Source organism: Psammomys obesus, unplaced genomic scaffold (assembly GCF_907164565.1).
Source record: "Psammomys obesus unplaced genomic scaffold, mPsaObe1.curated_primary_1811, whole genome shotgun sequence".
In the NCBI taxonomy this organism is placed as follows: Eukaryota; Metazoa; Chordata; class Mammalia; order Rodentia; family Muridae; genus Psammomys; species Psammomys obesus.
Window position 1 is genome coordinate 12,375,288 of NW_026595981.1, and position 27,700 is coordinate 12,402,987.

Consider the following 27,700-nt stretch of genomic DNA (forward strand, 5'->3'; position numbering starts at 1 on the left):
TCTGGGATCCATATTCCTAACCACTTGTCTAAATGGCAAAAAAAAAAAGTACTTTTTTCTGCTAGACAATTTTTAGTGGTAGACTAGAGAGCATATTTACTAATTTTATTCTAAAGCATTTCCCTCTCTAAATAGTTGTTTAAATGATTACTTAGGAACTGCAAATATAGTTTGCTGTTTTTATTGAAATGAAATTATTTTCAATAAGAATAAACATTTGACTAGACAGGTAACAATATGTTTAAGTACTAAGTAATCACTGGCTGGGGATGTAGCATCGTTGGTAGAGTACCTGCCTCCTATACGCGGAGCCTGGGCTTGATTCCCAGCAGTGCAGAAGCTTGGTGTGGGAACTCATGCCTGTAATCCCAGTGCTTGAGAAATGGAGACAGGAGGAACATGAATTCATGGTCATCTTCAGATACAAGTGAGCTTTTGGTCAGCCTGGGCTGCATGAGACCCTGTCTCAAACAACAAAAGAGAAATTACAAAAATGACATAACCTTTTAAAAATTTATTACAGCCAGGTATAGGCACACACATAACCTAGCTCAAAAGGAAGAGAGCTAAGAGGATCACGGGTTCAACACCAGTCAGGGACATATATCAAAAGCTTGTCTCGAACAAACAAACAAATAAATAAGTAAATAATTTAAAGTTTATTATATGGACAGGTTTTTTTGAAAGCAATTAAAAGCACCCTTGTGTGTGTTCGTGCGCGCGCGCGCGCGTGTGTAAATACAGAATGAAAGATGTTCTTTGGTTGTTGTTTTATTTGGTTGATGGCTTGTTTGTGTTTGACTCTGTTGCAGCTGTGCTACAGTGCTGTTCTCCTTCCACCCACATGGATGCCCTAAGTAGCTGTGTCCCTCCTACTGCCTCTTCCTATGCACACTGTAACTACTTCCAGGTAAGACTCTTGCACACATTCGAGATACTATGAATCTGGCTGATTTTCAAAGTAGAAGCCAGTGGTAAGCTAGGCTTGTGGGCTTAGTTTTCTGAGTTCTAGGTAAAAGAAAGTTGGTGTGAATGATGCTTGAGTATTCTTGGCTAGCATGGTCCAAAACAGGAGCCATTAGCTTCGTGTAGTCTTTTTGTTTTCTGGGTTGTCCTTTACTTTTTTGAGAACAGCGTCTTGCTATATAAGCAAAGGTGGTCTTGAGCTCATGATCCTTATGTCTGTGCCTTAACGCTGGGCCACAAGTGGGTACACCACCAAGCTCACCTCACATGTGGCCTTTAACTATAAATTTACTAGGCTAGGGATGTGGGCTAGGGAGCACTTGCTTGTCATACACAGGGCACTGGAATTGTCCCCCAGTACTGAAAAAATATATGAAAAATTAAACTTCTTTCCTTAGTCACACTTGTTCAGTAGTCTTGTGGTTAGTTAATGGCCATGAAACTCTGCAGCAGGGCTTTTTCAGGGTAAGATAAATACCAGAAAAACTCAGAATATGTATGTACAATGAGAACTTTAATTGCTGGTCCCCTTCAGCCAGTATGCATGCTGTTAACATGGTACTTCAAATATCTTGTCAGTATTTCTTAGAAAATAACTGCTTTGATTTAAGTGGTTTATATTGATGTTTTTAGAATAAGAACAGGCATGCAGGAGGCAGAGAAAGGCGGATCTCTGAATTCAAGGCCAGCCTGTTCTAGAGAGTAAGTTCCAGGACAGCCAGGGCTACACAGAGAAACCCCTGTCTCAAAAAAAAAAAAAAAAAAAAAGAAAAGAAAAGGCAAAAAAAGAAAGAAAACAGATTGTATGTTATGCATTTAGTGCTATAATTATTAGAGTGGAATTGTGTGTTTGGCCAGATGATTGTGTGTGTGTGTGTGTGTGTGTGTGTGTGTGTGTTTGCATGTGATGTAGAACTGGGGCTTGAACCCAGGACCTCACATGTTTGGCAAACACTACCACCAGCCCAAGAAAATATTTTGTTAATGGCATTAGGGTACACCAAAAGACATTCCTTTTTATTTTTCATTTTTGAAAAAAACATGGAAAGTAGATAATCAGACTATTGTTTGAAGAAAATAGAATCCAATAAAGGTGACTTAGCTAGCCTTTTCTCTCTCCCTCTCTTTTTAATTTTGACAAGTTCTCTTTCTATAGTTTGTTTTCCTGAAACTTTCTGTGTAGCCCAGGCTCTCTCTGAATTCATGAAAATCCTTCAGCCTCCTGCATTCTGGGATTACAAGTGTCAGCAATCACATTTGGCTTAGTTGGCCATTTTTTATGACCAGTATCATCAGACATGATATCTTAAGTCTATCTTCTCTAAAGGGATATACTTAACCTACAATTAGATGTTCTTGCTTGTAAATTTACTTTTTTCTCTAGATAATGCTAGAAATAGACTGATGTCTTTTGTTCATATTTTAAATGTATCATCTGAACATTTGTATAAAATCTTCTTACTGTATAGTGAAGATACATGCTAATCTTAGGAAAATGGAAATAAGTAGACATAAAATTAAAAAATGAAAACCACAAAGATTTTAGATTCTGTTGATTTTTCAATATAATAAGTACCAGATGTAGTGGTACATGTCTTTAATCCCAGCACTCAGGAGGCAGAGGCAAGTGGATTTCTGAGTTCAAGGTCAGCTTAGTCTACAGAGTGAGTTCCAGGACAGCCAGGGCTATATAGAAAAACCCTGTCTCAGAAAAACAAAAACAAATCTATGTGATAAATAGTGGCATTGTTATCACCAGCGAGGGTGTGCATAAAAGGGCAGCCTAGGGCCGGCCAGCAAGATGTCTCAGCATGCAAAGGTGCTTAGCACCAAGGTAAACAACATAAATTCAATCTCATGGTGGAAGGAGATAAAAACAGACTACTGCAAGTTGTCCTTCAGCCTCCGTATGCCCACATTGATGGCACTGGAACACACACACACACACACACACACACACACACACACACACTAAATAAAATCTGGAGGAAAAAAGGTCAATTTGTTGCCATGGTTTAGAGCAGAAGTCAGGCAAACCTAGGCTTGGACCCTGGCTCTGTCAGTTATTTCAACATTAATTTTTAGTTAGGCATGGTTGGTTATATGTTCCTGTAATCCCAACACCCAGTAGAGGCAGGTGGGAGGTTTCAAGTTTGAGAACAGCATGAGCTACATATTGAGTTCCATAGTGAGTTGGGCTATGTATCAAGATTCTGTCTCAAAACAAAATACAATGCAGCAAGCAAGCAAACAAAACAAACATAATAAAAAGCAGGACCTGTAGGATGACTCAGTGCAAACCTGATGACCCAAATTTGATGCCCAGAACCTATGTAAAGTGGGAAAGAGAATAGACTTCACAGGGCTGTCTTCTGAGTTTCACATGCATATCATGGCACACAACCACCACAATAAAAAAAAAGAAAAAGTAAATTTTATCATATTGAAATGGAAACCATTAGGCTGAGAGCATAGCTCAGTTGGCAGAGTACTTGCCTGGGCTGCATGAAGCCCTGGGTTTGATTGTCAGGGGCCTTATAAACATTGTGTGAGTCACATGACTGTAATTTCAGTACAAGTGGAAGTAGGAAGATCATAAGTTCAAGGCCATCCTCAGTTCTCTGAAGAGTTTGAGGCCAGCCTTGTATGCATAAGTCCCTTCTCAAAGAAAAAAAAAAAAGGCACAAAATAAAAACGAATTGAGATTATCACATTTCATAGAGCTATTATGAGAATTAAATGTAGTAATGTGTATAAAGCATTTAGCATATATATGGCACATAGTTAAGAATTCAGGTGGTGATACTGATTATAATACTTGGTGCTTATACTATTTGAGTTTACTTTATTTACTTTAAACATCTTAAAACATACACAATTCTTGTAGTATGTTAACAATATCAATTATTTAATTACAGTCTTATTTAATTACAGCTCTTTGACATTTTTTGTTTATACTCTGAAATTATAAAGCACATATTGAATGTCTACTATGGTTAAAAATTATTTATAAGAAGACATATTTTAAAAACTCTTTTGAGGAGCTGGAGAGGTGGCTCAGCGGTTAAGAGAACTGTTTGCTCTTCCAGTGGTCCTGAGTCCAATTTCTGGCAACCACGTGGTGGCTCATAACGGTCTATACTGGGCTCTGGTGCCCTCTTCTGGCATGCAGGTGTATATGCAGATAGAGCACTCATACGATAAATAAATCTTTAAAAAAAAAAAAAAAAAGGTTTTTGAGACAGGGGCTCTCTCTGTAGCCCTCGCTGTTCTGAAACTTACTATGTAGATCATGCTGGCCTCAAACTTGCGGTGATCCTTCTGTCTCTGCTTCCCAAATGCTGGGATTAGAGGTGTGTTCCATCACGCTTTGCTAAGGGACTATATCTTAAAGATATAAATCTAAAAACAACAACTATTTTGGCCTATTGTTTTATTATTAAAGCAATCTTAAGAACCAAAGGGCATTTTACATTCAATATATTTCCCCCTGGGTCATTTGGAACAGAGTTAGTGCTTTCCCCTGAGTACACAGGATTGATGGACTGGTGAGCACCCTGTGTTTAAAATCTTACACCTTAAATAATGGATGATAAATAAGGGTGACATTTTGTCATTTTCATGGAAGATTGTGCTATATAGACATTTTGTGAGCAAATAGGTGTTTGGGCACTCTAGCCTTTTAATTTTGTATATTTTTACCCTGAGAACCAGCACTCCATTCCACTGCTAAACTCAACATGGTTGAGATATGGAAGATATTAAGTCAATGTTACTAATAACACATTTGAAGCTACCGATTTCAAAAATCAAATTAGCCTCCTGGTTTTGTTTCTTTTTGTGATGTTGGTAATTGAATCTAGGGCCTGAGTATGCTAGGCATTGAGCTACATTCCTAGCTCCACTTTCAGGCTTTTGTAGTGAGCTCAACTTTAATGTATTTAGCATTCATGAACGTAAATGTTACTACTTTCCTCCTTAATTTTTACTTGATTTTCTATCCAAACAGTACTATTTTCTCTTTTCCCAGAATCCTCCAATGCAATCTTCCTATCCAGTTGAATTTCTGCCTTCTAATTGGCCTTGCAGTGCTACTGATGAAAATAAAAAGACAGAAGTAAATCTAGAGGCTGTCTTTCAAATAGTAGATGAGTTGCATTCCTCCCCTAAATTGGAGATGGTAAAGGTGGAGCCTGTTGAAAATCAGTGTCCATCATCTCAGTCTAACAGAGGCCAACATATCTTACCTAATTCAAACAACAGCAACCCATCTTCCACAAGTCAGGCTAGCCAGCTGGAGCCACTCACTCCTGTAGGCTCAGATATTACGTCCTTTGTGGTTGGAACAGAACAAGCAATTACCTGCTCTCTACCACAGTCACCTGAGTACATCTATACCATCCACACAGCTCAGCCTTTGGAAAATAGCACAATGCAGGAATCTGCAGCCATCCAACAAACTCACGTCAAACTGAAGGAGCAGCTAAACCCTAACCCATCTCCGTCTTCAGTAGTGTTTGTGCAGGAAGGGCTACCGTTCAACACACAGCAGGTAAGAGTGCAACAAGCACATTAAATAAGCTCACGATGTCAGTAAATAGTTTATCTAGATGTTATTTGCATTCATTTGCATTTAATGTTAGTTCATTGTGGTTTCCAAAGAGATCATATCCTAATGGCAAAAGAGATTCAGAAGTTACTTTAACCCTAGCCATCTTCCAACTGTGGTAATACTATGAAATGAACCTCTAGAGAGGCGATCAGAATCATTGATTAGGGTCTAAATAATATTTTTAGCCTGGTGGCACATGCCTATATCCCAGTACGTAAGAGGTTGAAGCAGGAGGATTGCTGGGAGTTGGCACAGGCTGAGCAATATAGTGAGTTCAAGGCCAGCCTGGACTATATAGGTAGACCTTGTCTCAAGAAAAAAAATTTTTTTTGAAAAGGAAAATATATTTCCATGTTGAGTATCTCTTGAGTTTTGTTCCTTATTTTAATTTGGATATACTAAAAGATATGCCTAGCTGATATAGTTTCACTAGCTGAGTGATTTGACATATATGATGACTTTCTAAGCCATTTTTAGATGGAGGTAAGGATAAAGTTGTAGGTTATTTTTTAAATTTTGTCTTCATAATTTATTCATTATATATCCTGATTGAAGCCCCCTCCCTCAACTCCCCTAGTCCCACCCTCTCTCCTTCTAATTTAAATTAGTTGTATTCATTTTATATTATGTGTGAGTGTTTTGCCTGTGTGTGTATGTCTGATGCCCTTGGAAGTTAGAGGAGGGCATCAGGTCCCTGGATCTGGAGTTATGGATGGTTGTAAAACATGACGAGGGTGCTGGGAATTGAGTCTGGGTCCCTATACAAGAGCAGCCATGCTCTTCCCAGCTGAGCCAGCTCTCTAGCCCTAATTTCTTACCTTTTTAAAAATTACATCACAAACTCTATTAATGATTTTACTGGGTTCAGATTTCTTATCAATTCAACAAAAACTAGTTAATCAAAAGTACATCCAAAGTAACCCAGCCCTTGGGGTGCTGAGGTAGGAGGTGTGCGACAAGTTCCAGGCCAGCCTGTGTGACAATGTGGTAGTCAATCTCGAGAAGATAAGAAAAATCTGTAATTACTATATAAAAATCAGGATAGTCATGTAGTTCATCCTGGCCTGGAATTCACATTTTAGCCAGGAATGATCCTCCTCCTCCTACCTTCCAGATGCTGGGATAATAGGCATGTATTATTATATCCAGTTTGTTTTGTTTGTTTGTTTTGATAAGGTCTTGTTATATATAGGTCTTTTAAAAATATCTAAATGCATATAATATTCAAGTATAAAAGTTTTCATTTTCTTTTCTCCCCTTGCCTACTTTGGGAGGATGGTAGTGATGGTGGTAGTACTAACTGGGGATGGAAAACAGGGCTTTGCTCACTCTGTCTAAGATATTGCATTTGGATATACTAAATGATAAGTCCAGCTGATATAATTTCACTATTGAGGCAAGCATTGTACCACTGGGTTATACCCGATAATAAATGTATTTAGATTTCCATGAATTCATTGTCCTTTTTAAGACTATTAAAATATGTATAAAGAAGATATAATTTCAGTAAAAATAGTCTCATTTAAAGTATTCCTGTAAAAATAAAAATATTTGCTATCTTCATAGTTATGTGTGGACTACTGGATTGCATGTCTTAGACTGCATATACACAATGTTTTCTTTAACATACTTAACTATTATCGCTCTTTCTGAAAGCTGAATTTTAACTTTTAGTATTATTTTATAATGTATATTTTAAATAAACTTATAAAGAGCAGCATGGCAGAAGTTTGTTATCTTGACAAAGGGTTTTAACATTCCAAAAAACTCTAAATGAGGATGGATAGAGATTTTATAGAGAATGAAACATAAACAATTTTGATACTATCTTCAATGCAGAATACAAAATTAGAAAAATAAGCTGAGTGCAGTGTACTCCTGTAATCCCAGCACTCGGGAGGCAGGGGCACATGAATCTCTATGAGTTCGAGGTTAGCCTGGTCTACAAAGTGACTCCAGGACAGCCAAGGCTACAGAGAGAAACCCTGTCTCGAAAAACAAAACAGAAGAAAAAAATTAGAAAAACAGTGTCCATTCCCCATTGACATTATTCAGCAGGATCATGCCCTTCTGTGACCACCCCAGTGTCACTAACTAATAAGAGTGTCAACTCAAACACATGCCAAGATGAGAGGAAGGGATTTTTAGCAATTATGTTTAAAATGTCTTACTGTTATTGTAAGTCATAAAAAAAGTCCATCCTTGTGGTAAATCTTCCTTTGCTCATTAGTAAATATTTTAGCTTCATGTGCATTTCAATGGATCAAATATGTCGAAAATGTACTGCTTAATCTCGAATATTTAGTAAGTCAACACAGTCAAGGGTAACACACTTCATAAGCAGGAAAACATGTTTGCAGGATCCTGTTCCTATAAAAGAACTTCTCTGATAACAACATATATTAACTTTCAGTAGGTATTTGGGGTAAATATCAAAGTAAAAGGTGTGCTTAATATTTTAGGTGGATAACAGTATAAAATGCCAGACCAACCCCCCGGAGAATATCTTGCCTTCAGAACAAATGGGATTCCTTATTTCAGAAATGGGACCTGCTAGCAAGCCTAGTAAAGACACAGGTTTATCCACTCCAGCCAGATACAGAGAGCGAAGAAGCAACTCACAAGGAAAGTCCCCCGGTAAGGATGAAATAGTTTAAAGCTCTAGAATTTATAGCTCTAAAATGCTAGAAACTTAACCTCAGTATATAATTCATATATGAATGGTGATTTTTATGGATCATCATTATTTACAATTGTATGATGTCTCTCATGTTGCTGTTTTATATAATTGTAGTTTAAACTAGTTTTCTTTTGTTACCTTTGTAATGTATGTACTAGTTGTTTTCCTAAGAGTGCATATAAGAATTTGAGATTTCAGGGGACTGGGAAGATGGCTCAGCAAGTAAAAGTACTTACTGCTTAAATATGAGGACTGAGTTCAACTTTCCACTTCCATTTTCAAAAGCCTGCAAGGTCTTCTAGGCCTAGTGCTTATTGCTGGGGCTGACTGCTCACCAGTCTAGTTCCAGGGTCCTAGAGAGACCCAGTCTCAAGGGAGTAAGGTGGAGAGTGACAGAGGACACTTGCAGCCTTCTGGCCTGGTGTGAATGCACATGCATTCACCTCACACTGCCACATGTTCAGGATAAAGAGTGTGAGCTTGCGAGATATTGAATATATTAAAGAAAAGTAAAGAATTTTAGATTAACTTAGAACAGGTAAGATGAAAGATAATTTAATAATCTTCAGATGCTAAATATTTTACTTATTTTATTAACAGACAACAGGGTATGTTTGTAAATTGTGATATAAGAGATTTGATGACATCAAAGATGTTAACTTGAGCACATTGTAAATATACTTTATGAAGTTGTGTAAGTGGAATTGTTTTTGCATGTGTGTAGCTATAGGAGTCTGGTCACATATTGGGCACTGGGGCGCTCACAGATGGTTCTTTCTTTTGAGCTGGGATCATCCCAGGCTGCCCCCAAGGAGGAGTGATTCTTTTGTGTCAGCCTTCTTATTATGGGGCACATATGGCCATACCCAGTTTTGCTTCCCTCCTGGTAGTGAATTGAGTACAGTTGTATTTTTTAATCCAATTTTTTTTCTGATATCCAAATCAAGTCAACTGTACAGTGAACATATATATATATATATATATATATATATTTTTTTTTTTTTTTTTTTTTTTTTACTTTCTTTTTAGACAGCATCATGCTGTGTAGTCCCCACTGACCTGGAAGGCACCACGTAGCCCAGGCTGGCTTTGAGTTTATAATCTTCCTGCCTCCTGGTACTGAGATTGTGAACTTGTGCTACTACTCCCTGCTTGCAGTAGCTAATGTAATATTCTCAAAGTGGCCAGCTATGGGGGCTCACTGCTGTAATCTTAGCAGTTGGGAGGCTGAAGCAGGACTGTGACTGCTACCAACATAGAAGAAGGCCAGGCTGTGCTGCAGTTGAAACCCAGCTTCAACACAGAGAGTGCAGGGTTAGGGACCAGTAAGCCTAGACTAAAGAACAGGACTGGAAACAACAACAACAGCAACAAACTTCAGTAAAATTTAGTTCAGATGCCTGCAATACAAGGAAAATAATCAACAGTCACTAGTCTCTATTTTTAAATGTTAAGAAATTCTTTTGAGAATTTCTTCAAAAAATATGATGAAGATAGTGACTAGGGTCTGTCATGGTGGCACACACCATGCTCTTAGCAACTGGAGTGTGGATATGAGTTTGAGGCTAGCCTGGGCCACAAATGAGACTCTCTCAAAAACCCTGAATGTAAACCAAGATGGTGCGCAGACTAAAGCTCTTTCTCCAAAGTATCTTTAGACTAAAGCTATCTTGTGAGTTTGTACAGTCATGTTTAGTTGAGGATATTTCCCAGTCAAGATCAAGAGTTTTCATTCTTGAAGACAGGCAAAGCATTATCCTAGAAGGCTATATAGAAAAGAGAAGGGCAAGAGCTGTTTTTGATGTGCCTCTCTATGCATACAGCAGATTTGACGGAAGTACTGCGTTTTTGGGGTTTTTTTTTTTTTTTTTTTTTTTTTTAGGATTACGGAACTACTATATTTTGCTTTCCTGTGCAAGGTCTGAACTTGCTTATTTTCCTTCATAGTTTCATTGGAAGTAGTTCTCAGGAAGGATAATGATTTCAGTTTTTGACCAATGTGCAAGGTCTGAACTTGCTTATTTTCCTTCATAGTTTCATTGGAAGTGGTTCTCAGGAAGGATAATGATTTCAGTTTTTGAACAATCTAGTTATTCTAAACAAAAATTCGTTTTACCAATGAGACATCTGTTAAATCATAGATTTGAGGTTATATATCTTTTCCCAAATCAGAATTTAGTTTGTTATTGTCATTTTGAGACAGGATCTCACTATGCAGCCCTGGATGGCCTGGAACTTCCTATGTAAATGAGGCTGGCTTGAACTCACAGAGATCTGCCTACCTCTGGCTCTCATGTGCTAGGTTCAACTTTGTTAGATTAAAAAAAAAAATTCTATACTGGGTTGCATAAGGGCATTTCCATGCAAATATTTAATGTACTTTGAACATATCCCCTCATACCTTGGAACCTTCTCCCTTCCTTCCTTCCTCCCTTCCTCCCTTCCTCCCTTCCTTCCTTTGCTTCTTCCTCCCTCCTTCACTCCTTCCCTTCCTTTCTCTCTCCGTTCCCCCCTCTCTTTTCTTTCTTTTTATTTTATTTTTTTGAGACAGGAATTCCCTGTGTAGCCCTGGCTGTCTAGGAATTTACTCTGTAGACCAGGCTGACCTTGAACCCACAGAGATCCACCTGCCTCTGCCTCCCAAGTGCTGGGATGAAAACTGTATCCCTGCACTGCCCAGCCTCTTCCTCCTTCTCCTCCTCCTCTTCTTTTTAATTATTAAAGCAAGTTTATTGAGAAAATTAAATAATTACATGAACACAAACTTGTTTTCATTTTTAAAATGAAATTTTTAAATTTTATTTTAGTGGAATAAATATTAAGCACTACATAACTTTTCTTGACAGAACAAAATTTTACTTTAAATCTCAATACTGTGTTTCATATGCAAAGACTTAAACGTCAAATGTGTCATGTTATATTTTAATTAAAATATGATTGCATCATTTCTCTCTATTCCCTTTCTTTCCTCCAACTCCTCCCACGGCATCTTTGCTCCATCTTCTCCCTCTTACATTCTTGGCCTCCTCTTCTGTAATTGTTATTGTTGTATACACGCTTGTATCTATGTATATTTATGTATCTCTATATCTTTGTATAGTCTATGAGTCTGTTCAGTGCTTGTACATGATTTCAGGACTGGCCACTTGGTACTGGATAAGGGACTTATCTTTGGGAGAAGACTAGTTCTGCTCTCAGCAGCTCTCAGTTGCCTGTAGTTCTTTGTTGAGCTAGGGTTAGGCCCTGTGAGATTCCCCCTTCTATGTCTGTTGTCTTTGTTCCGGTCTTGTTTAGGCAGCCGTATTACTGAGGTATAAGAGCTGAAGCTTCCCTGTTATTTCTAGAAGACACAATCTTGCAGGAGATTATCTAGTTTTCTAGTTTTTAAAATCTTCTTTCTTTCCTTCAGAGATGTCTGAGCCTTAGGTTCAGGAGTTGTCTTGTAGATGTATCCAGGAGGCTCAGCACCAGATGAGTTCAGTTGTTCTCTGCATTTTGACCAGTTGTGGTCTTCTGTAATGGTCTCTATTCCAGAGAGAAACTGATTTGGAAAGAGTTGGGAGATATACATTGTGGATATAAGGATAAGTATTTAGAATACAGTTAGGAATTATGCTGGTTTAAGTAAAGTTGCAGGAGTAGGTTCTCCTGTAAGATCCAAGATCTCATTAGCCCTGGGTAGTTGGCTAAGTTTCTAGTATCAGACATAATTTTCTTCATGTGGAGCAGGCCTTAAATCCAATTAGACAGCATTGGTTACTGTGAAGACATGAGTGCCACTCACGCACCTTTAGGGAAATCTTGCCTTGCTGGTCATTGTTCATAGGCCCCACAGCTGGGTAGAAGTACTGCTTCTCTCCCTTGGCAGCTGACATTGAACTTCTCAGACTGTGAAGGTCAGTCTTCAGGGAGGAGGCTTCCAGGTTTGATCAAGCTCAGATCCTCCAAGATCTGTGTCCTAAGCTCCTCATGTCTTCAGCAATAGGGCCTTACCTTCACCCTCTGGGAGGCAACCCAGGGCAATAGAGAGAGTCTGCATTATTTTGACTCCCCCTTAATTTTCTTAGTATGCTTATCTCCAGTTGTATCCATTTTCCTGCAGACAACACACCTCATTCTATTTGGGAACAGTGTTGGGGATTAAACCTAGAGCGTTATGATGCCAAGTTGGCACGCTGCCACCATGCTCTAACTTGGCTCCTTTTATGGATGAAGAAATTCTTTTATGAATATAACCGCATTTTATTTATTCATTTTTTAGTTGATAGACTACCAGTCTAGTTTTTGTTGCCCACCTCTCTTGAGAATAGTTCTGAGAGGCTTACACATTACTATAGGGGCTAAATAGTCACATACTTTGGGGAACAAGTTTACTAATTCTCTGACATTTTAATCCTTATAAAAAATTACCATATATGCATTTGTACATAATAATGGGTTTCATAATCTTAAAAAAATACCTGCAGTATTACCTTTAGTCATTCCTGTTGCAAGTTAAAGTAACCAGAGATCTCATTTAGATAATTTTAATCCTGAGCAGTGTTTGTTATCTGTCTTGTTCATTTTTTCTCTTTAGTCTAATATTGAGGTCATGTGAAAGAGTGTATTGGATTGGAAGATAACACCTTTAATTGGACTTGACTGGATTATTTTTCTAAAGATTTTTTTTTTTACTTTTTAAAACATTATAATGTTCTTATTGATTTTTGTTTATGAATAAAGGGATTATTAAATTAAGTGCCTAATCTAAGAAAAAAGGTACTTGACAAAATTTGGATGCCCTTTTAAAGATATTTTTTTAATTTAAAATTTTATTTTCTATGTTTGTGTTTTGCCTGCATGTGCATCTATGTACCACCATGTGGGTGCTGGGAATTGAACCATGGTCTTCTGAAAGAGCAGCCAGTGCTCTTAATCGTGGAGCCATCTCTCCCACTCAAGACTTTATTTTAAATTATGTGTGAGTTTGTGCACATGAGTGCAGTGCCTGTGGAGGTCAGAAGAGGACATTAGATTTCCTCGAATAGGAGTCATAAGTGGGTGTCAGCCACCTGACTTGGGTCCTTCGCAAGAGCTATATGCATTTTTTAACTGTTGAGCCATCACTCCAACTTCTGGCCCTTTGTGAGATCACTTTCTACTGCTTTGTCAAATGATATTATAGGTTAATAATTCCAGCATTTCAGAAGTAGGTAGAGCCAAGAGGATCAGGAGTTCAGCTAAATAAAACTCAGCTTGTGTTAAGTGAGACCCTGTTACAGTAAGAAAAAAGAAGAAATGAAATATTCCCTTGTTTCTGCTTGCATAGTGAGTGCCTTTATCCTGTTCTCTTCTCCTCCTAGGAATTGGGTAAATGCAAGAAATAATTCAATACAATGTGAATCTTGTGAGCCTTTTCCTCTGTGATTGTATGTTCATTTGTTGTGTGGTTTCTTTTCTAGGGCATTACAGGTAGTGATTTTATCAGATATTTTGGTGTGGTTAGATTTTCTATTGCTCGGATAAACACCATGGCCAGAAGCAGCTTGGGGAAGAAAGGGTTTATTTCAGCTGACAGTTGCAGTTCATCATAAAAGGAAGTCAGGGCAGAAACTCAAGCACAGACCATAGAGGAATGCTGCTTACTGGCTTGCCCCTTCTGGCTTGCTTAATTCTGTTTTCTTGTACCATGCAAACCATCTGCCCAGGAATGGCACCACCCGCAATGATCTGGACCCTCCCACCTCAATCATTAATTTTAAAAATGTCCTATAGACTTGCCTTCAAGCAATCTGATGGAGACATTTTCTCAATTAATGTTCCTCTTCCAAGATCACTCTAGCCAGTGTCAAGTTGAAAGAAAACTAAGCAGAACATACGAAAAGCAAAGTTCATAACATTCTAGCCTGTTGTATCCTAACTACCTGCTTAGTAGTTAGTGTTGCCGTTTTGTTATGTGTAGCTTGTTTTGGGTACTGGGTAGTTAATTTAAGTATGCATATCCTATACTTATGTTCTTATCAGTGAACTAAGTATACCTCCATTCACATATTTTAATTTGGATTGTATCAGTACCCCACTCCTAGATTCCAAATTTTATATTAGGATATAAATTAGACTCCAGTAATTATATAAATAATAAGGATAATAATACACAAAACAGAAACAAAGGTTTTGAGTCCTAGCTCGATGGTAGAGCCCTTGGCTATCATGCATGAGACTCTGGGTTCAAACCCTTAACACTCCAAAACAGACAGACAAAGTAGGGGTTTAACAACTTTTTCTTCTGGATCAGCCTGAGTATAAGCTGTCTGGATCTAAAAGTTCTTTCTGCTAGCCCTTGGATATTACCAAATGACTGTCAATAAAGTGTTAAAGCTGAGGAGCTGAGTTCAAATGCCTAGTACCCATGTAAAAAATCTGTGTACCGAGGAATGCTCTTGCTGTCCAGTGCTGGAGAGGCAGAGATAGGAGGATCCTTGGAGTCTAAGGCAGTCATTCTCCTTGAACCATTGATCCCAGGTTAAGTGGGAGACCCTATCTCCAAAAAGGAAATGGAAAATAATTAAGGAAAACATCAGACGATGGCCTGGCTTCTGCAACATGCATATACCTGTATACATACACACCACAAAGATGGCTTTTCTACCTTCTATGTCAGCAAGCTACTATCATCTTTTCTCATTGTATCAACATAATTATCACAATATGGCCATAGGTTTTTTTTTTTTTTTTTGTCTTGTTTTAAACTAGAACTTAGTCATGGAGGACCAAGTTCTATAGCTTCAGTAGAGTTTAAAAATACAGCTGTGGGTAGCTTTCCTATTTAAAATAATAACTTGGAAGCCAGGCATGTTGTCTCATGCCTACAATCCTAGAACATAGAAGGTAAAAGCAGAAGAATCAAGAATTCAAGGCTAGCCTGTGGAATACATGGCCAAAAATAAATAAATTTGAATAAATATGTAAAAACAACAACATGGGATAAAGGGAAAGGAATCAACATTAGGAGACAAGTAGAAGTCTAAGAGAAAATATTTAGAATATAAAACTACCAGTCATCATATTTACAATAGATTAAAAACCTCTAAAACTTATCAATAAAAGATAGCACAGGGTTAATTTAGTGGGGTTGACAATTGTAGTTCAGTTGGAAGAGAGCTTTCCCAGCATGCACAGCGCCCTGGGTCAGTCTCCAGCACCGTATAACCTGGGCATTATGGCACATGCCTATAACCCTAGAACTCAGGAGTGGAAGAATCAGAAGTTCAGGGTCATCCTCAGCTACCCAATGAGTCAGGGCCAATAAGGGATACCTGAGACTCTGCCTCAAAAAAATTGTATGTACATTCAAAACATAGAAAAAGATATTCAGGACTGGGGCTGTATTTCATGGTAGACAGCTGACAAAAGTTCAGAGGCCTTGGGTTCAGGCCACATCCATGCTGCAGGGAGGGAAAGACGTTTAACCTCTCTCTGTTCACCAAAGAAATGCAATATAAATTTGTACATAGATTTCTGTAATTTTTTTTAAGACAGGGTTTCTCTATATGTAGCCCTGGCTATCCTGAAACTCACTCTGTAGACCAGGCTGGCTTCCAACTCACAGAGATCCACCTGCCTCTGCTTCCCAAGTGCTGGGATCAAAGGTGTGTGCCACCATGCCCAGCTAATTTCTGTACTTTTTAAGAGCGCATCTCACTGTGTAGCCTAGGCTTCCCTAGGACGGGTAGCACAGGATAGTCTTAAATTTGTGACATTTCTTCTTTCTTGGCCCACCAAGTGCTGAGATTACAGGGATGATCCACCACATCTTGGTCTATAGCTTTGTTATATATGTGGTGTTTTGCCTGCATGACTGTCTACATGCATGCAGTGCTCACATAACCCAGAAGAGGGCATTAGATTCCCCTGGAACTGGAGCCACCTGTCTTGGAACTCACACTGGACAAATAAATATTTTTTTAAACTCAGTAATTACAAGCTTGGTGGCACAGTCCTGTAATTCCAGCTAGTTAGTAGGCTGAGACAGAAGAAACAAAATTTCAAGATCTGCTTGTGCAACAAAAAGTTCAAGAGCAGCTTAAATAACCTTATGAGACTTTGTCTCAAAAAAAAAAAAAAGGAATAATAACAAGGGCTAGAGATAGTCTATAAAGCTCTAGGTGCAATGCCAAGTACTTACAAAAGTCCCCAATAAGCTAAAAATTTAATTCTCAGATATTAAACTGAGTTTTATGGTTTAAATATTACTGACTCAAGTTTTATCTTTTACCAAAAATTCCTTTTCAAGATTTCTGAGAATTTCTAGGTCTCATGGTGGCTTTGTTTATCTCTTGTATCTGTGCCTACTTTCAAACTTGTCCCTGTCTTGCCTTTCAGAGCTCCCTGTGCAGTCCATGATGTATTAGATGCAGAGCCTAGGTCACTTTCTTTTAATGCCTCTCCTTTAAGGCTTTCATCTTAGGAATTTACATAGCTCACTCTGTGCAAATTGGGAGAGATAGAAAGAGGGACCATGTTTGAAATACTACAAAGAATTTGAAGTGAAATGAAAAGCCTCTCTCCTGTTCACTTATTTTATTTTTTGAAACAGAGTTTCTCTATGTAGCCCTGGCTGTCCTGGAAATTAGCTTTGTTGATCACAGAGATCTCCTGCCTCTGCTTCCTGAGTATTGGGCTTAAACCCATGTACCACCACACCTGGCCTTCTTATTTATGTTTTTCTTTATTTCAGACTTAAGGAAGTACAATATTGTGCAGCACAAACCAGCCTCTAGCTCCCTCTGTAGCTAAAAATTACCTTAAAGTCTTCCTCAATTTTAAATGTAAAAGAATGTATGTATGTGTATGTGCACTCCCATGTGCGGAGCGTACACTGCTGCAGATGCCTGCAGCGGCCAGAGACATGGGATGCCCTGGGAGCTGGAGTCGCCAGCACTTGGGAGTTTCCCAATGTGAGTGCTGAAAATTGAATTCGGCCCCTCTGGAAAAGCAGTCCACATCTTGCCAGCCACCTGACAGAGGGAACTCACAGACATGCCTGGTTCCATCTCTCTTTAAAAGGTCTCGGCCTGCTTTACTATCTGTCCTCTTAGTTATCATGAGTCATTGTATCCTTCTGCATGTTACATTCTCTTTGTATGCTACATTTTTATTGGCCCTTGTTTGGTCTTCTCTTTCCTTTGGCCAAAATCCTATTATCCTTGGACAGAGGCACTGAAATATTGCTGCTTTTTTTTTTTTTCTGGTGTCCTTGAAGCCTCATCTCCCCTAACCTAAACAGCACCAACCCACCCCTTACAAAGAGTCATATTATGGTTATAAGTGTAAATGATAAGTAATTAGCACATCAGTTTTCTTTCTTAACTCTTCCTGTTGGCTTTTCCTGAGTAGAGCCAAATGCCTTGCTTAATGAAGGTAACAGATATTTAATTAGCTCTGATTTCCTACAGTGGAAAGTATGAGCTGTGCAACTGTAGCATCATTGTGACACCTAATCATACTTTTATTTTATCAGGGGAGGGGAGCAAATGATTTATAATTAAGCTAGGACATCTCTGCTGAAAAGTTAGATTTTATAATTAAAGTGTAAGCAGAAGTATAATTTGTGAAGTTGCAGATTTTTTTTTTCCTCTGAGGGAATTAGCCTGACAGTTTTTCCATTTAAACGTGAATTCAGAGCTAGATGTAATTACATGTATTTGTAATCCCAGAACTTGGGTGGTAAAAGCAGTAGGATGAGGAATTCAAGGACATCGTCAGCCAACCTATTTAAAACAAACAAAATAATAAAATAAATAACTGGCCTCGCATGGGGACTAGTTAGTAGTCAATAATAGCCAGTACATGAGAGCAATAGCATTTTAACAATAATTGTCATTATTTTTATAGTAGTTGTCTTAGTTGTGCTTTTCTACTGCTGTGATTAACATTATGACAAAAGCAACTTGGGGAGGAAAGGGTTTATTTAGCTTACTCTTCCCTCACTGTTCATCATCAAAGGAAGTCAGGACAGGAGCTCAAGCTGGGCAGGAACCTGGAGGCAGGAGCTGATGCAGAGGCCAGGGAGGGGTGCTGCTTACTCTCTTAGACGTCATGGCCGACTCAGCCTGCTTTCTTATGGCACCCACGACCACCAGCCCAGGGATGGCACCATCCACAATAGGCTGGGTCCTTCCTCATCAATCACGAATCAAGAAAATGCTCTTGTATGCAGTCTGTAGAAAAAGGCTTGCCTGCCTACAATTCTGATCTTATGGAGGCGTTTTCTCAGTTGAGGCTCCCTCCTCTCAGATGACTTTGGCTGGTGTCAAGTTGACAAACAGCTAGCTAGAACAGTAGTTTAGTGATCTGTTAATCATCATTAATTAGGTTTAATTTATTTTAAAATCATACTTTATGTTAGTTTTAGAAATATGATCTCATTTATCCTAGCCTGGCCTCAGCCTTGGAAGACACTAAGTAGTGAAGGATGACCTTAAATTTCTGATCCTATTGCCTCTACCTCCAAGTACTAGGACTACCAGTATACACCACCATGTCCAGTTTATTCCAGCTGGGATGAATCAAAGCTTTGTGAATGGTAGGCTAGCACTCTGCCATTGTTTCACCACAACTAACAAAAGGAAAACTTTGCTGTCGTCCACCAATATACTTGCCGATTTCTCTTCAGTGTGCTCCCCGACTCTCCTTCCAGCTGTTCTCATGCATTCTGCCTTTTCTTGTATGACAGTGAAAGTCCAGTTCTTGCATTTGTACATAGAATCCCGTCCCTTTTGTATGCTCACAGACACTGCACCTGTTTACCTCAGTAACCACATTTCATCCTTTATATTAGATCAGCAAACATGCCATTACAGGCCATATGTTAGAAAAACTGCCCTCGGCCAGGTGTGGCACAAGCATGTAGTTCAGCTACCATAGAGGCTGGAGGAGAAGTTGGGATAAGTTTTGCACTTCTGCTTGGTTGAAACTTCCCTTTTCCAATTTTTGATGACTGTCACATTACCAAATGCAGTAGGTAGTCCTCACACACACCCCGCTATTTTATCCCCCATTTTATTGGACCTAGGCATTTGGACAGATTGCTCCAACCTTAATGAAGTACCTTTGTCTAGCTTCTGAAATCATCCTTTCCTGGTTTTCTTTCAAAACCTCTAGCTACTTTCTATACTTAATTTAGAGGTGATATTGACCATTGTCACTGCTTTTACTGTCTTTATAGTGGGTTTCTAAGTTTGTGTCTGAAGTTTCAATCTTCTTTGAACTTGAGACATATATTCTCTACTGTCTAGTCTATATATCTTTAAATTTCTTTATTACTTATGTGTGTGTGTGTTTGTGCCTGCATGTATTTTTGTCCACTGCGTGAGTGCCTGGATGCAGAGGCTAAAGAGGATGATAGAGCCTCTAGAGCTGGGATTATAGGCAGTTGATAGCTTCCTGATGTTCATAGAGGGACCCAAACCCACGTGCTCATCAGAATCAGTATGTACTCTTCACTGCTGAGCTATCTCTCCATCTCCCCTATTCTATATCTTAAGATATGTCCAATTTGTGCCCCAAATTTAATATATTCTATCCTCTCTCCAATTTTACATATCTATTAAATAGTACCATGTAGTTTTCTAGTCATACAGAAGTCTTTAAGTCCCTGCTGACTGCTTCCTCTCTTATACATCAAGACCATTAGCAAGTTCTGTCTATTCAACAAGGATTCACATACAGAATCTGGCCATTTCTCACCACACTCCAGCCCAAGACTCCACATTCTCTTGTCTAGGTGATTTCAATGGCTTTTTCACTAATCTTGCTCCACTGTTAAAACAGCAATCAATGATCCTTGTGGTGGTTTGATTAGGTGGTTTGATTAGGTATGGGCCCCATGGACTCACGTGTTTGAAAGCTTGGTCCATTGGAAGTGGCACTATTAGGAGGTCCTGTTAAGTAGGTGTGGCCTTGTTGGAAGAAGTATGCCACTGTCGGGGAGGGCTTTGCAAGCTATGCCCAGTGTGGACACAGTTTCTTTCTGCTACCTAAGTATCAAAATGTAGAACTCTCCGCTCCTCAAGCACCAGTCTGCTTGCATACTGCCATGCTTCCTGCCATGATGATAATGAACTAAACCTCTCAACTGTAAGCCAGGACCAACCTTTTATAAGAGTTGCCTTGGTCATGCTTTCTCTTCACAGCAATAGAAACCCTAAGACAATAAAACATTAATCAGGACAAGGGCTATAGCTCAGTGTAGAGCACTTGCTTGGCATGTGCAGGGCTCTGCCTTTGATTCCCAGTACTAGAAGAAGATTTTAAATTCTGTTCTTGTTCAAGTTTCTCTGGGAACTTTCCATCACATTTTTAATAAAATCTTCTAAAAAATCCTTAATATGTACTATATGATTTTGAATGTCTTAGCTTCTGGCAAATGTTGTGATTTCATCTCCTACCACCTTCCCCATCTGTTCCAGCCACAGTAGCTTCTTCACTAGTCTTTGGGCACATCAAGCATATTCCTGTCTTCATACTTGTTCTCTCTGAATAGAATGGTCTTTGTATGGATTATCACATGGTATATTCCTTTACTTCATTCGGTTATCTGCTCAGAAAAGAAAAATCTTCTGATTATATCTTGCCCTTCTTCATTCATTTTTTTTTATTATTATTTGGTTTTCTTTTATGGTTCTTATTTCTACTTGACATTTTCTATTATTTTCTCTACTTCTAGAAAGCAAATTCGTTAAGGAAAGGTCTTTTGTTTTTCAGTATCCTAAGGATATAGATCATTATTTGTGGCATTCCATATTTGTTGAGTGAATAAATGAATGAACTGGTTTTTTTTTTTCCTCTCCATCTTCTGGAGTGTATATAATATATCTTATGGCAGTGTGTACATTTTAAATTAACTATATATTACTATGTACTAAAAATATTTATATTGTTTTGCTGTCATCACCACTATCCATCTCTAAAATTCTTCATCTTGTAAAACAGAAACTCTCTGCACCAGCTCTGTCTACCACATTCTACTTTATTTTATATAAACAATGTTTTTACATTTCTTTATTTATTTTGTGCAGGATGGGGGTACGGGAATTGGTTCTCTTTCCACCATGTAGTTGTAGGATGGGACTGAGATTGTCAAGCTTGACAAAACCCTTACCCACAGAACCACCTTGTCAGCCCCACCATTCTACTCCCTGTGTCTGTGTTTGCTCTCTGTCTGGTTCTGCATTATTTTTAGGTGTGAATATTTTTAAAATTACATATTAATTAATTAGTGTCTGTGTGTGTGTGTGTGTGTGTGTGTGTGTGTGTGTGTGTGTGTGCGCGCGCACATGCTCGTGTGGCAGTGGGGGTGGAATGTGCCACAGCTCATGTGTGGAGGTCAGAGGAAAACTCACAGGAGTTAGTTCCCTCCTTTTGCCTGAGGGGTCCTAGGGTTGAGTTCAGGTCATCAGGCCTGATGGCAGATATCTTTAATGGCCGAGCAGCCTCACAGGCCTTGTCTGGGACTTAGCAGGTGAGTGCAGTACCACTGAGTCATATCCCAGTCCTGAGTTTCTGTCATTAAGAGCAAGATTCAGTCATAAAGAGGTAAGGTTTGAATATTTGAGGAGCTTTATCACTCCTTTGGATTCTTTTAGTAAATGCTTGGTAGGGACACACAAGAACCAGCCCCCACAGTTTGCTCTGTTGGAAATAATCATATGTATTTTGTGCTGAGGTGGATCCCAGAGTTTGAGCCCTTCTACCTTTAAGGAAAAGGGAGAAAAGAAAAAAAAGAGGAAGGGGAAAGAAAAAACAGATTACAAGGGGATCAGAAGTATAAGGTCATCCTTGGCTATTAGTAAGCTCAAGGCCAGCCTGAGCTACATGACAATTGCCTCATGTAAACAAATGGCTCAGCAGTTAGAAGCATGACTCCTTTTCCAGAGGACCTAAGTTTGGTCTCAGCACCCATATCTGGCAGCTCACTGCCACCTCTCACTCCAGCTCCAGGGAATCCAAACCTTCTTTTGGATTCCATAGGCACCTACACTCATATGCACATGCCCACACAGAGACACATACCTAAAGCAATAATCCTTTGGGGCTAGAGAGATGGTTCAGCAGTTAGGGGCACTGACTGCTCTTCCAGATGACTCAGGTTCAAATCCTAGCACTCACATGACAGTCACAACTATGTAACACCAAGATCTGACATCCTCACACAGACATACATGCAGGAAAAACACCAATGCATATTTTAAAAAGGTAAATAAATTAGAAATAAAGATAAGAACTTTAAAAACTAAAAAAAAAAAAGCAATAAGCTTTTAAAACAACAATCACACACAGAGAATATTGTATATCTTACTGAGGCTAGGTACACTCATATGAACATGATACAAACATGTCTTATTTCTGTGTCACTGAAAACTGAGATAGGTTTAGGTAGGAATTTTGTATTTCAGAATTTCCTGCTTTCCTCTTTTTTTTTTTTTTTTTAGGGAGGTTCTGGAGTCATTTCAACTTAATAGGAAAAGGCGCCTTTTAAAGGTGAAAATAACAAATGAACCAGTTGAAAGCAAACAATTCAGTGGCATATAGTATCTACACCTATCCAGTTCAACCAGTTCAAGCATCTATCTATCTATCTATCTATCTTTCTTTCTTTTTTTTTTTTTTTTTTTTTTTTTTTTTTTTTTTTTTTTTTTTTTTCAAGACAGGGTTTCTTTGTGTAACCTTGGCTATCCTAGAACTAGCTCTGTAGTTCAGGCTGGCCTTAAAATCAGAAACTCAGACATCTACTTGCCTCTGCCTCACGAGTGCTGGGATTAAAGACTTGCACCACCAGTCTTTTTTTTTTTTTTACACAGAATTTTTTATTATTGTATTGTACTGTATTGTACTGTATTGTACTGTATTGGAGTTTGTGTGCAGTCCAGGCTGGCCTCAAGCGTTAGGCTGTTCAGCCTCCACCTACTGAGTACCAGCAGGGCAGCTGAACATCATCACGCCTGGCAGCGCCTGACCTTTGCACAGCCCTGGCTACCTACTCAGGAAATACTGAGGTCCTCACTGTGAGAGGAACTCAAAATGGGGTAATACTTGGTTTAGTTCCTTTAGATGAGCACATTTTTTTTTTTTATTGTAGTACATTCCACAGTTAAAGTATTAGTGGTAAGGACCAAATGTAGAAGTCCTTATTTATCTTATTTCTTTCTCAGTAATCACTATGAATATTTCCTACTAGGAAGTTCCTAACTCTTAAACTATACTGTTTGTGGTTAAAATATAAGAATTCAATGAGATCTCTTCTAAAGACAATGTGATCTCAAATTCTAAAACAAAATTTATTCATGGTTCTTAATATCACATTCAACGGGGTCATACTGTCTCCTAGAACTTCTCAAAAGTGTCTTCTGAAATTAAATTATTTTAAATTTGGGGAGCTGGAGAGGTGGCTCAGTGGTTAAGATCCCTGGCTATTCTTAAGAGAGCCTGGGTTCAGTTCCCAGCACCTTGACTACCACCTGTAACTCCCAGGGGATTTAACACCCTCTTCAGAGCTCCTCAGGCCCCACGTGGTGTGTAGACATATTCCCATACAAATGAAATAAGATAAATAAAATATTTTAAGCTAAAAAAATACTTAACATTTTTGTTGCTACATGTAAGGACAGTTTCTCATCATTCAAGCTTTGGCCTTTTTAAAAATTAAAAGTTCATATTGATTAAGCATCAAAGTTACAGTTTTTGTGTATGTATGTTCTGTTGTATAAGTTTGCAATTTTGGGAAAATTAATGTTTAAGAGCAAAGTTTAGTTCATTCCTGAAGACTTCCCAGTCTGGGCATGGTGATTGACATCGCACTCTCAGCACTTGGGAGGCTAAGGCATACATATTGCTGTGAGTTTAAGGCCAGCCTGGCAACCATGTGAGACCTTGTCTCAGAAAAGCAAGCAAGCAACCACACAGAACTCCCCATTTTTCAGACACTGGATCTTGGATGATAGTTCATATAAAGGGAGAGTGCTCTCAAATAGAAACCACATTGTGAAATAAGTGGGTGCAGTGTTCTGGTCCCTTAAAGCCTGTTTGCCACTGAAATTCCCTAATGCTTGTCTTTGGTTAACATGCAAGGTTCATGTCTAAGTGAAGTCAGACACTCAAAACACAAAAGCTCTTGAAGCACCAGGCAGACTAAGTCTGTGCCTTATGTTTTTCCTAGTCTCTATACCCTCTTCATTCCTTGATGGGGTTGATGAAAAAGGATCACTCTTTTGGTAGAATTGTTGTTTAAATGCTTGTTATTAGAAGCCATGTATCAAATCTAACACCACCACCTTTTGTTTGTTTGTTTTTATTTTTTTTTTCGAGACAGGGCTTCTCTGTGTAGCCCTGCATGACCCAGAGCTCACTATATAGACCAGGCTGCCCTCAAACCCAGAGATCGGCCTGCCTCTGTCTTCCAGATTGTTAGTAGGATCAAAGGCGTGCGCCACCAGCACCTGGCTCCAAGTTTCATCTTATTTTGAAGCCTAGTTACTGAAAAAAGTGTTGCTATTGTTCAGTCTGTTTCTCCATGAGAAATCTATAGTTTCTCTAATAGTTTCTACCTTTGTCATTAGTTATCTTAGGGTTTTATTACTGTAAAGAAATACCATAACCATGGTAACTCTTATAAAAGAAAACATTTCATTGGGGCTGGCTTATAGTTTCAGAGGTTTAGTCCATTATCATCATGGTGGGAAGCGTGATGTGGTTCTGGAGAGATAGCTGATAGCTCTGCACCCAGATCCACCCTTCCTCCAACAAGGCTACACTCCTAATGGTGCCATTCCCTATGGAACCTATGGAGGCCATTTTCTTTCAGACCACCACACTAGTTTATTTTCAAAGTAGGGTTACAAGTGGATCTGTTCATATCTCAAAATCAATCTTTCTGTCACTTTAGTGTGTGTGTGTATGTGTGGCTGTGTTTTGTCTACCTGGCTGGACTAGAATACACTGTATAAATTAAGCTTGCCTTTCGATGGTCTCTTGCCTCTGCCTCCCATGTGCTAAGATTTCAGCCTGTGCTACCACCCCCAGCCATATCTCTAAATCTTATTTTAATATTTCCCATTACAATATGCCTTGTTCTCATCCTGATGTGGAGCTGAGATATTTAGAAGACAATCAGAATTGTTACTGCTACATCTTTTGGGTAGCTTTCAAAGTCCTGAAGCCTAGGTTGCACTCCATTCCAACTCGATGAAAATGTCTGAAGTAGAGGCCCCAGGCCTTGGTTTTGAAGATGGCCCAGTGGTTCCAGTGTGTTATAAGGTGGAAACACTGCTTTACTTTCCAGCCATGTAAGAGCTTAGCTGCCCACCTCACAGTGATCTACTCACCTGTCAGAGTTAAATAGATGACTTAAAATAATGTACTCATCTACTTAAAATGTTCATATGTTACATACATGTACTACAAGTATCACTGTAAAAGAGTCCTGAGCTGACGATTTTGACTGTTTTCCACTCCCGATGAACTGCTTTGCCTCTTAATCCCTGTGAGGGCATGCCTCCTCCTCTATGAGGGTATGCCTCCTTTCCTGTTACAGTTTAGGGCAGGAGCAGTGTGTGTGTGTAATTTTGTTTATATGTGTATATTTAATCTTAATTCCTTTTTATACTTTTTCTTTTAAGTTTTGTTTGTTTGTTTGTTTGTTTGTTTGTTTTGAGACAGGATCTTAATGTAGCCTTGGCTACATGAGCGTCCCTAAGTAGCTAAGACTGGCTTTGAACTCCCAACCCTTCTATCTCCACCTCCCAAGTGCTGAGATTACAGTGCTGAGATTAAATGTAAATAAAAGGCAATACTTTAAATTATGTTTATCTGCTTGGATTCACACCTGGCTCCATGAGTGTGCTTTAAAGGGTGATAAAACTGTCCTAACACTGGGAGTCTGGTGAAAAAATACAATTTATAACCACTTACACAGATTATCTATAGACAACTTGTTCTTCCTGTCTGAAGGCTTGTCTGTAGAAGTCTGTAGCCTAAGAGGCAGAGAGTGAGTAAACAATCCTTTCTTTCTAGATCTTCATCTGCTGGTGGACGTGGCCTGCAAGCAGGAGCACTTTCCAAAGGAGGAAGAATTAAAAGAGTGAGGAGGAATGGATGACAAATGTGACATTGTGCACTAGCCATAGCTGGAGGCCGACTAGTGTTGCATGTGACACACTGTTGGGATTTTTTCAGTTCTGTTAAGGAAAAAAAAGCATTTTTTTGTTTTGTTCATTGAGATTTTGTTAAATTGAAAATTGGGAGTTTGGTGTTTACTACAGCTGTTCAGTTCAGATTACTTACCTTGACAAACTGCTAAACATCTAGCAGCCTTTTTTTTTTTTTTTCATTTTTCTTTTTCTTTTTTTTTTTTTTTTAACTGCCCAGATTCCTTTCAAATGAAAAGTCCTGGCCTTCAAGAAGCATCTGAAAACTGCTGTTGATGGTACTGGAGCAGTGTGTGTGCTGAGTTGTGATGCCATTTTGAACTGTAGTCAGCACAATGTCGTCTGCCTCAAGTCACAGTGTGATCCTTTAGGGAAGATGTGTGATAAACAAAGACATGTGAGGTCACCAATATCACAAGTCCAAGCGGGGCAGGAATTCCAGGGAGGAAGTTCTGGAAAAAGCTCATTTTCTAAGCGATTAACTTACAAAACTTCTTTTGTTTCTGAACCCACATCCTGTTTCAAGAACAAGGCATCCGGACTTGACCCATCCATCATACTAACAGCCTCTGAATCTTAAATATTAATGGGAGTGTTTTTCCATTTTCATGTCTTTCTTTAATTTGAATGATAAATTATCATAAATAGAAAGTTTTGTTAATATCACTTACATAAATGTCTTCTAAAGAAAAATATTTAATTTGTTTAATTATATTTATAAATGCTGATAGATTAAAAGTTTTAAAGCTTTGTATTTGTATTAACATTGCAGAATAGAAGGATTAAAGGATACATGTGTAATTTTATTTTTGAAGGGTAAATGTACAATATGTGAACAAAAACATTGAGAAGTTTAACACAGTGTTTTCTTATTTTAGATTTTTACATTCAGCAAGTACAAATTCTCATTCATAGAAGGTATTGTGTGCAATTTGGGGGGATTGCTTCATTATCATTTATCAGAAGCTATGCTGTAATTTTTTAAAAATAGTCTACATTTGAAATATTAGATGGCTTAAGCTTCTGAGAGACTTTTGGATAGTGGGGTGTAGACTATCATCATTTTGTTCTTATTCCTCTGTAGGACTGTGCATTTGAGTAGTAGGATTGTGGGATGATTTTTAAGGAGAGGGAGGACATTTTGGATGTCCAGTTTCTGTAACAGATCCATGTTAACCCAATGACAGCAAGAACTGATTTTCTGATGTAAAGTACTTTAACTTGACTAGAACTTTCTTGCTGGCTTCTACCTCTGTTTTC

At 38.6% G+C, this 27,700-nt stretch overlaps 1 protein-coding gene across 1 annotated transcript in view; it reads left to right on the forward strand.

Annotated features, from left to right (window-relative positions):
* Positions 1–26,384, forward strand: part of Hsf5 (heat shock transcription factor 5) — a 42,827-nt gene extending 16,443 nt beyond the window's left edge. Inside the window, exons 3-6 of the mRNA XM_055620622.1 lie at positions 813–910; positions 4,997–5,518; positions 8,041–8,215; positions 26,307–26,384. Coding sequence (XP_055476597.1) covers positions 813–910; positions 4,997–5,518; positions 8,041–8,215; positions 26,307–26,377 — 866 coding nt within the window. The 3' untranslated portion in view covers positions 26,378–26,384. The remainder of the gene's footprint in view (positions 1–812; positions 911–4,996; positions 5,519–8,040; positions 8,216–26,306) is intronic.
* Positions 26,385–27,700: the final 1,316 nt, after the last annotated feature.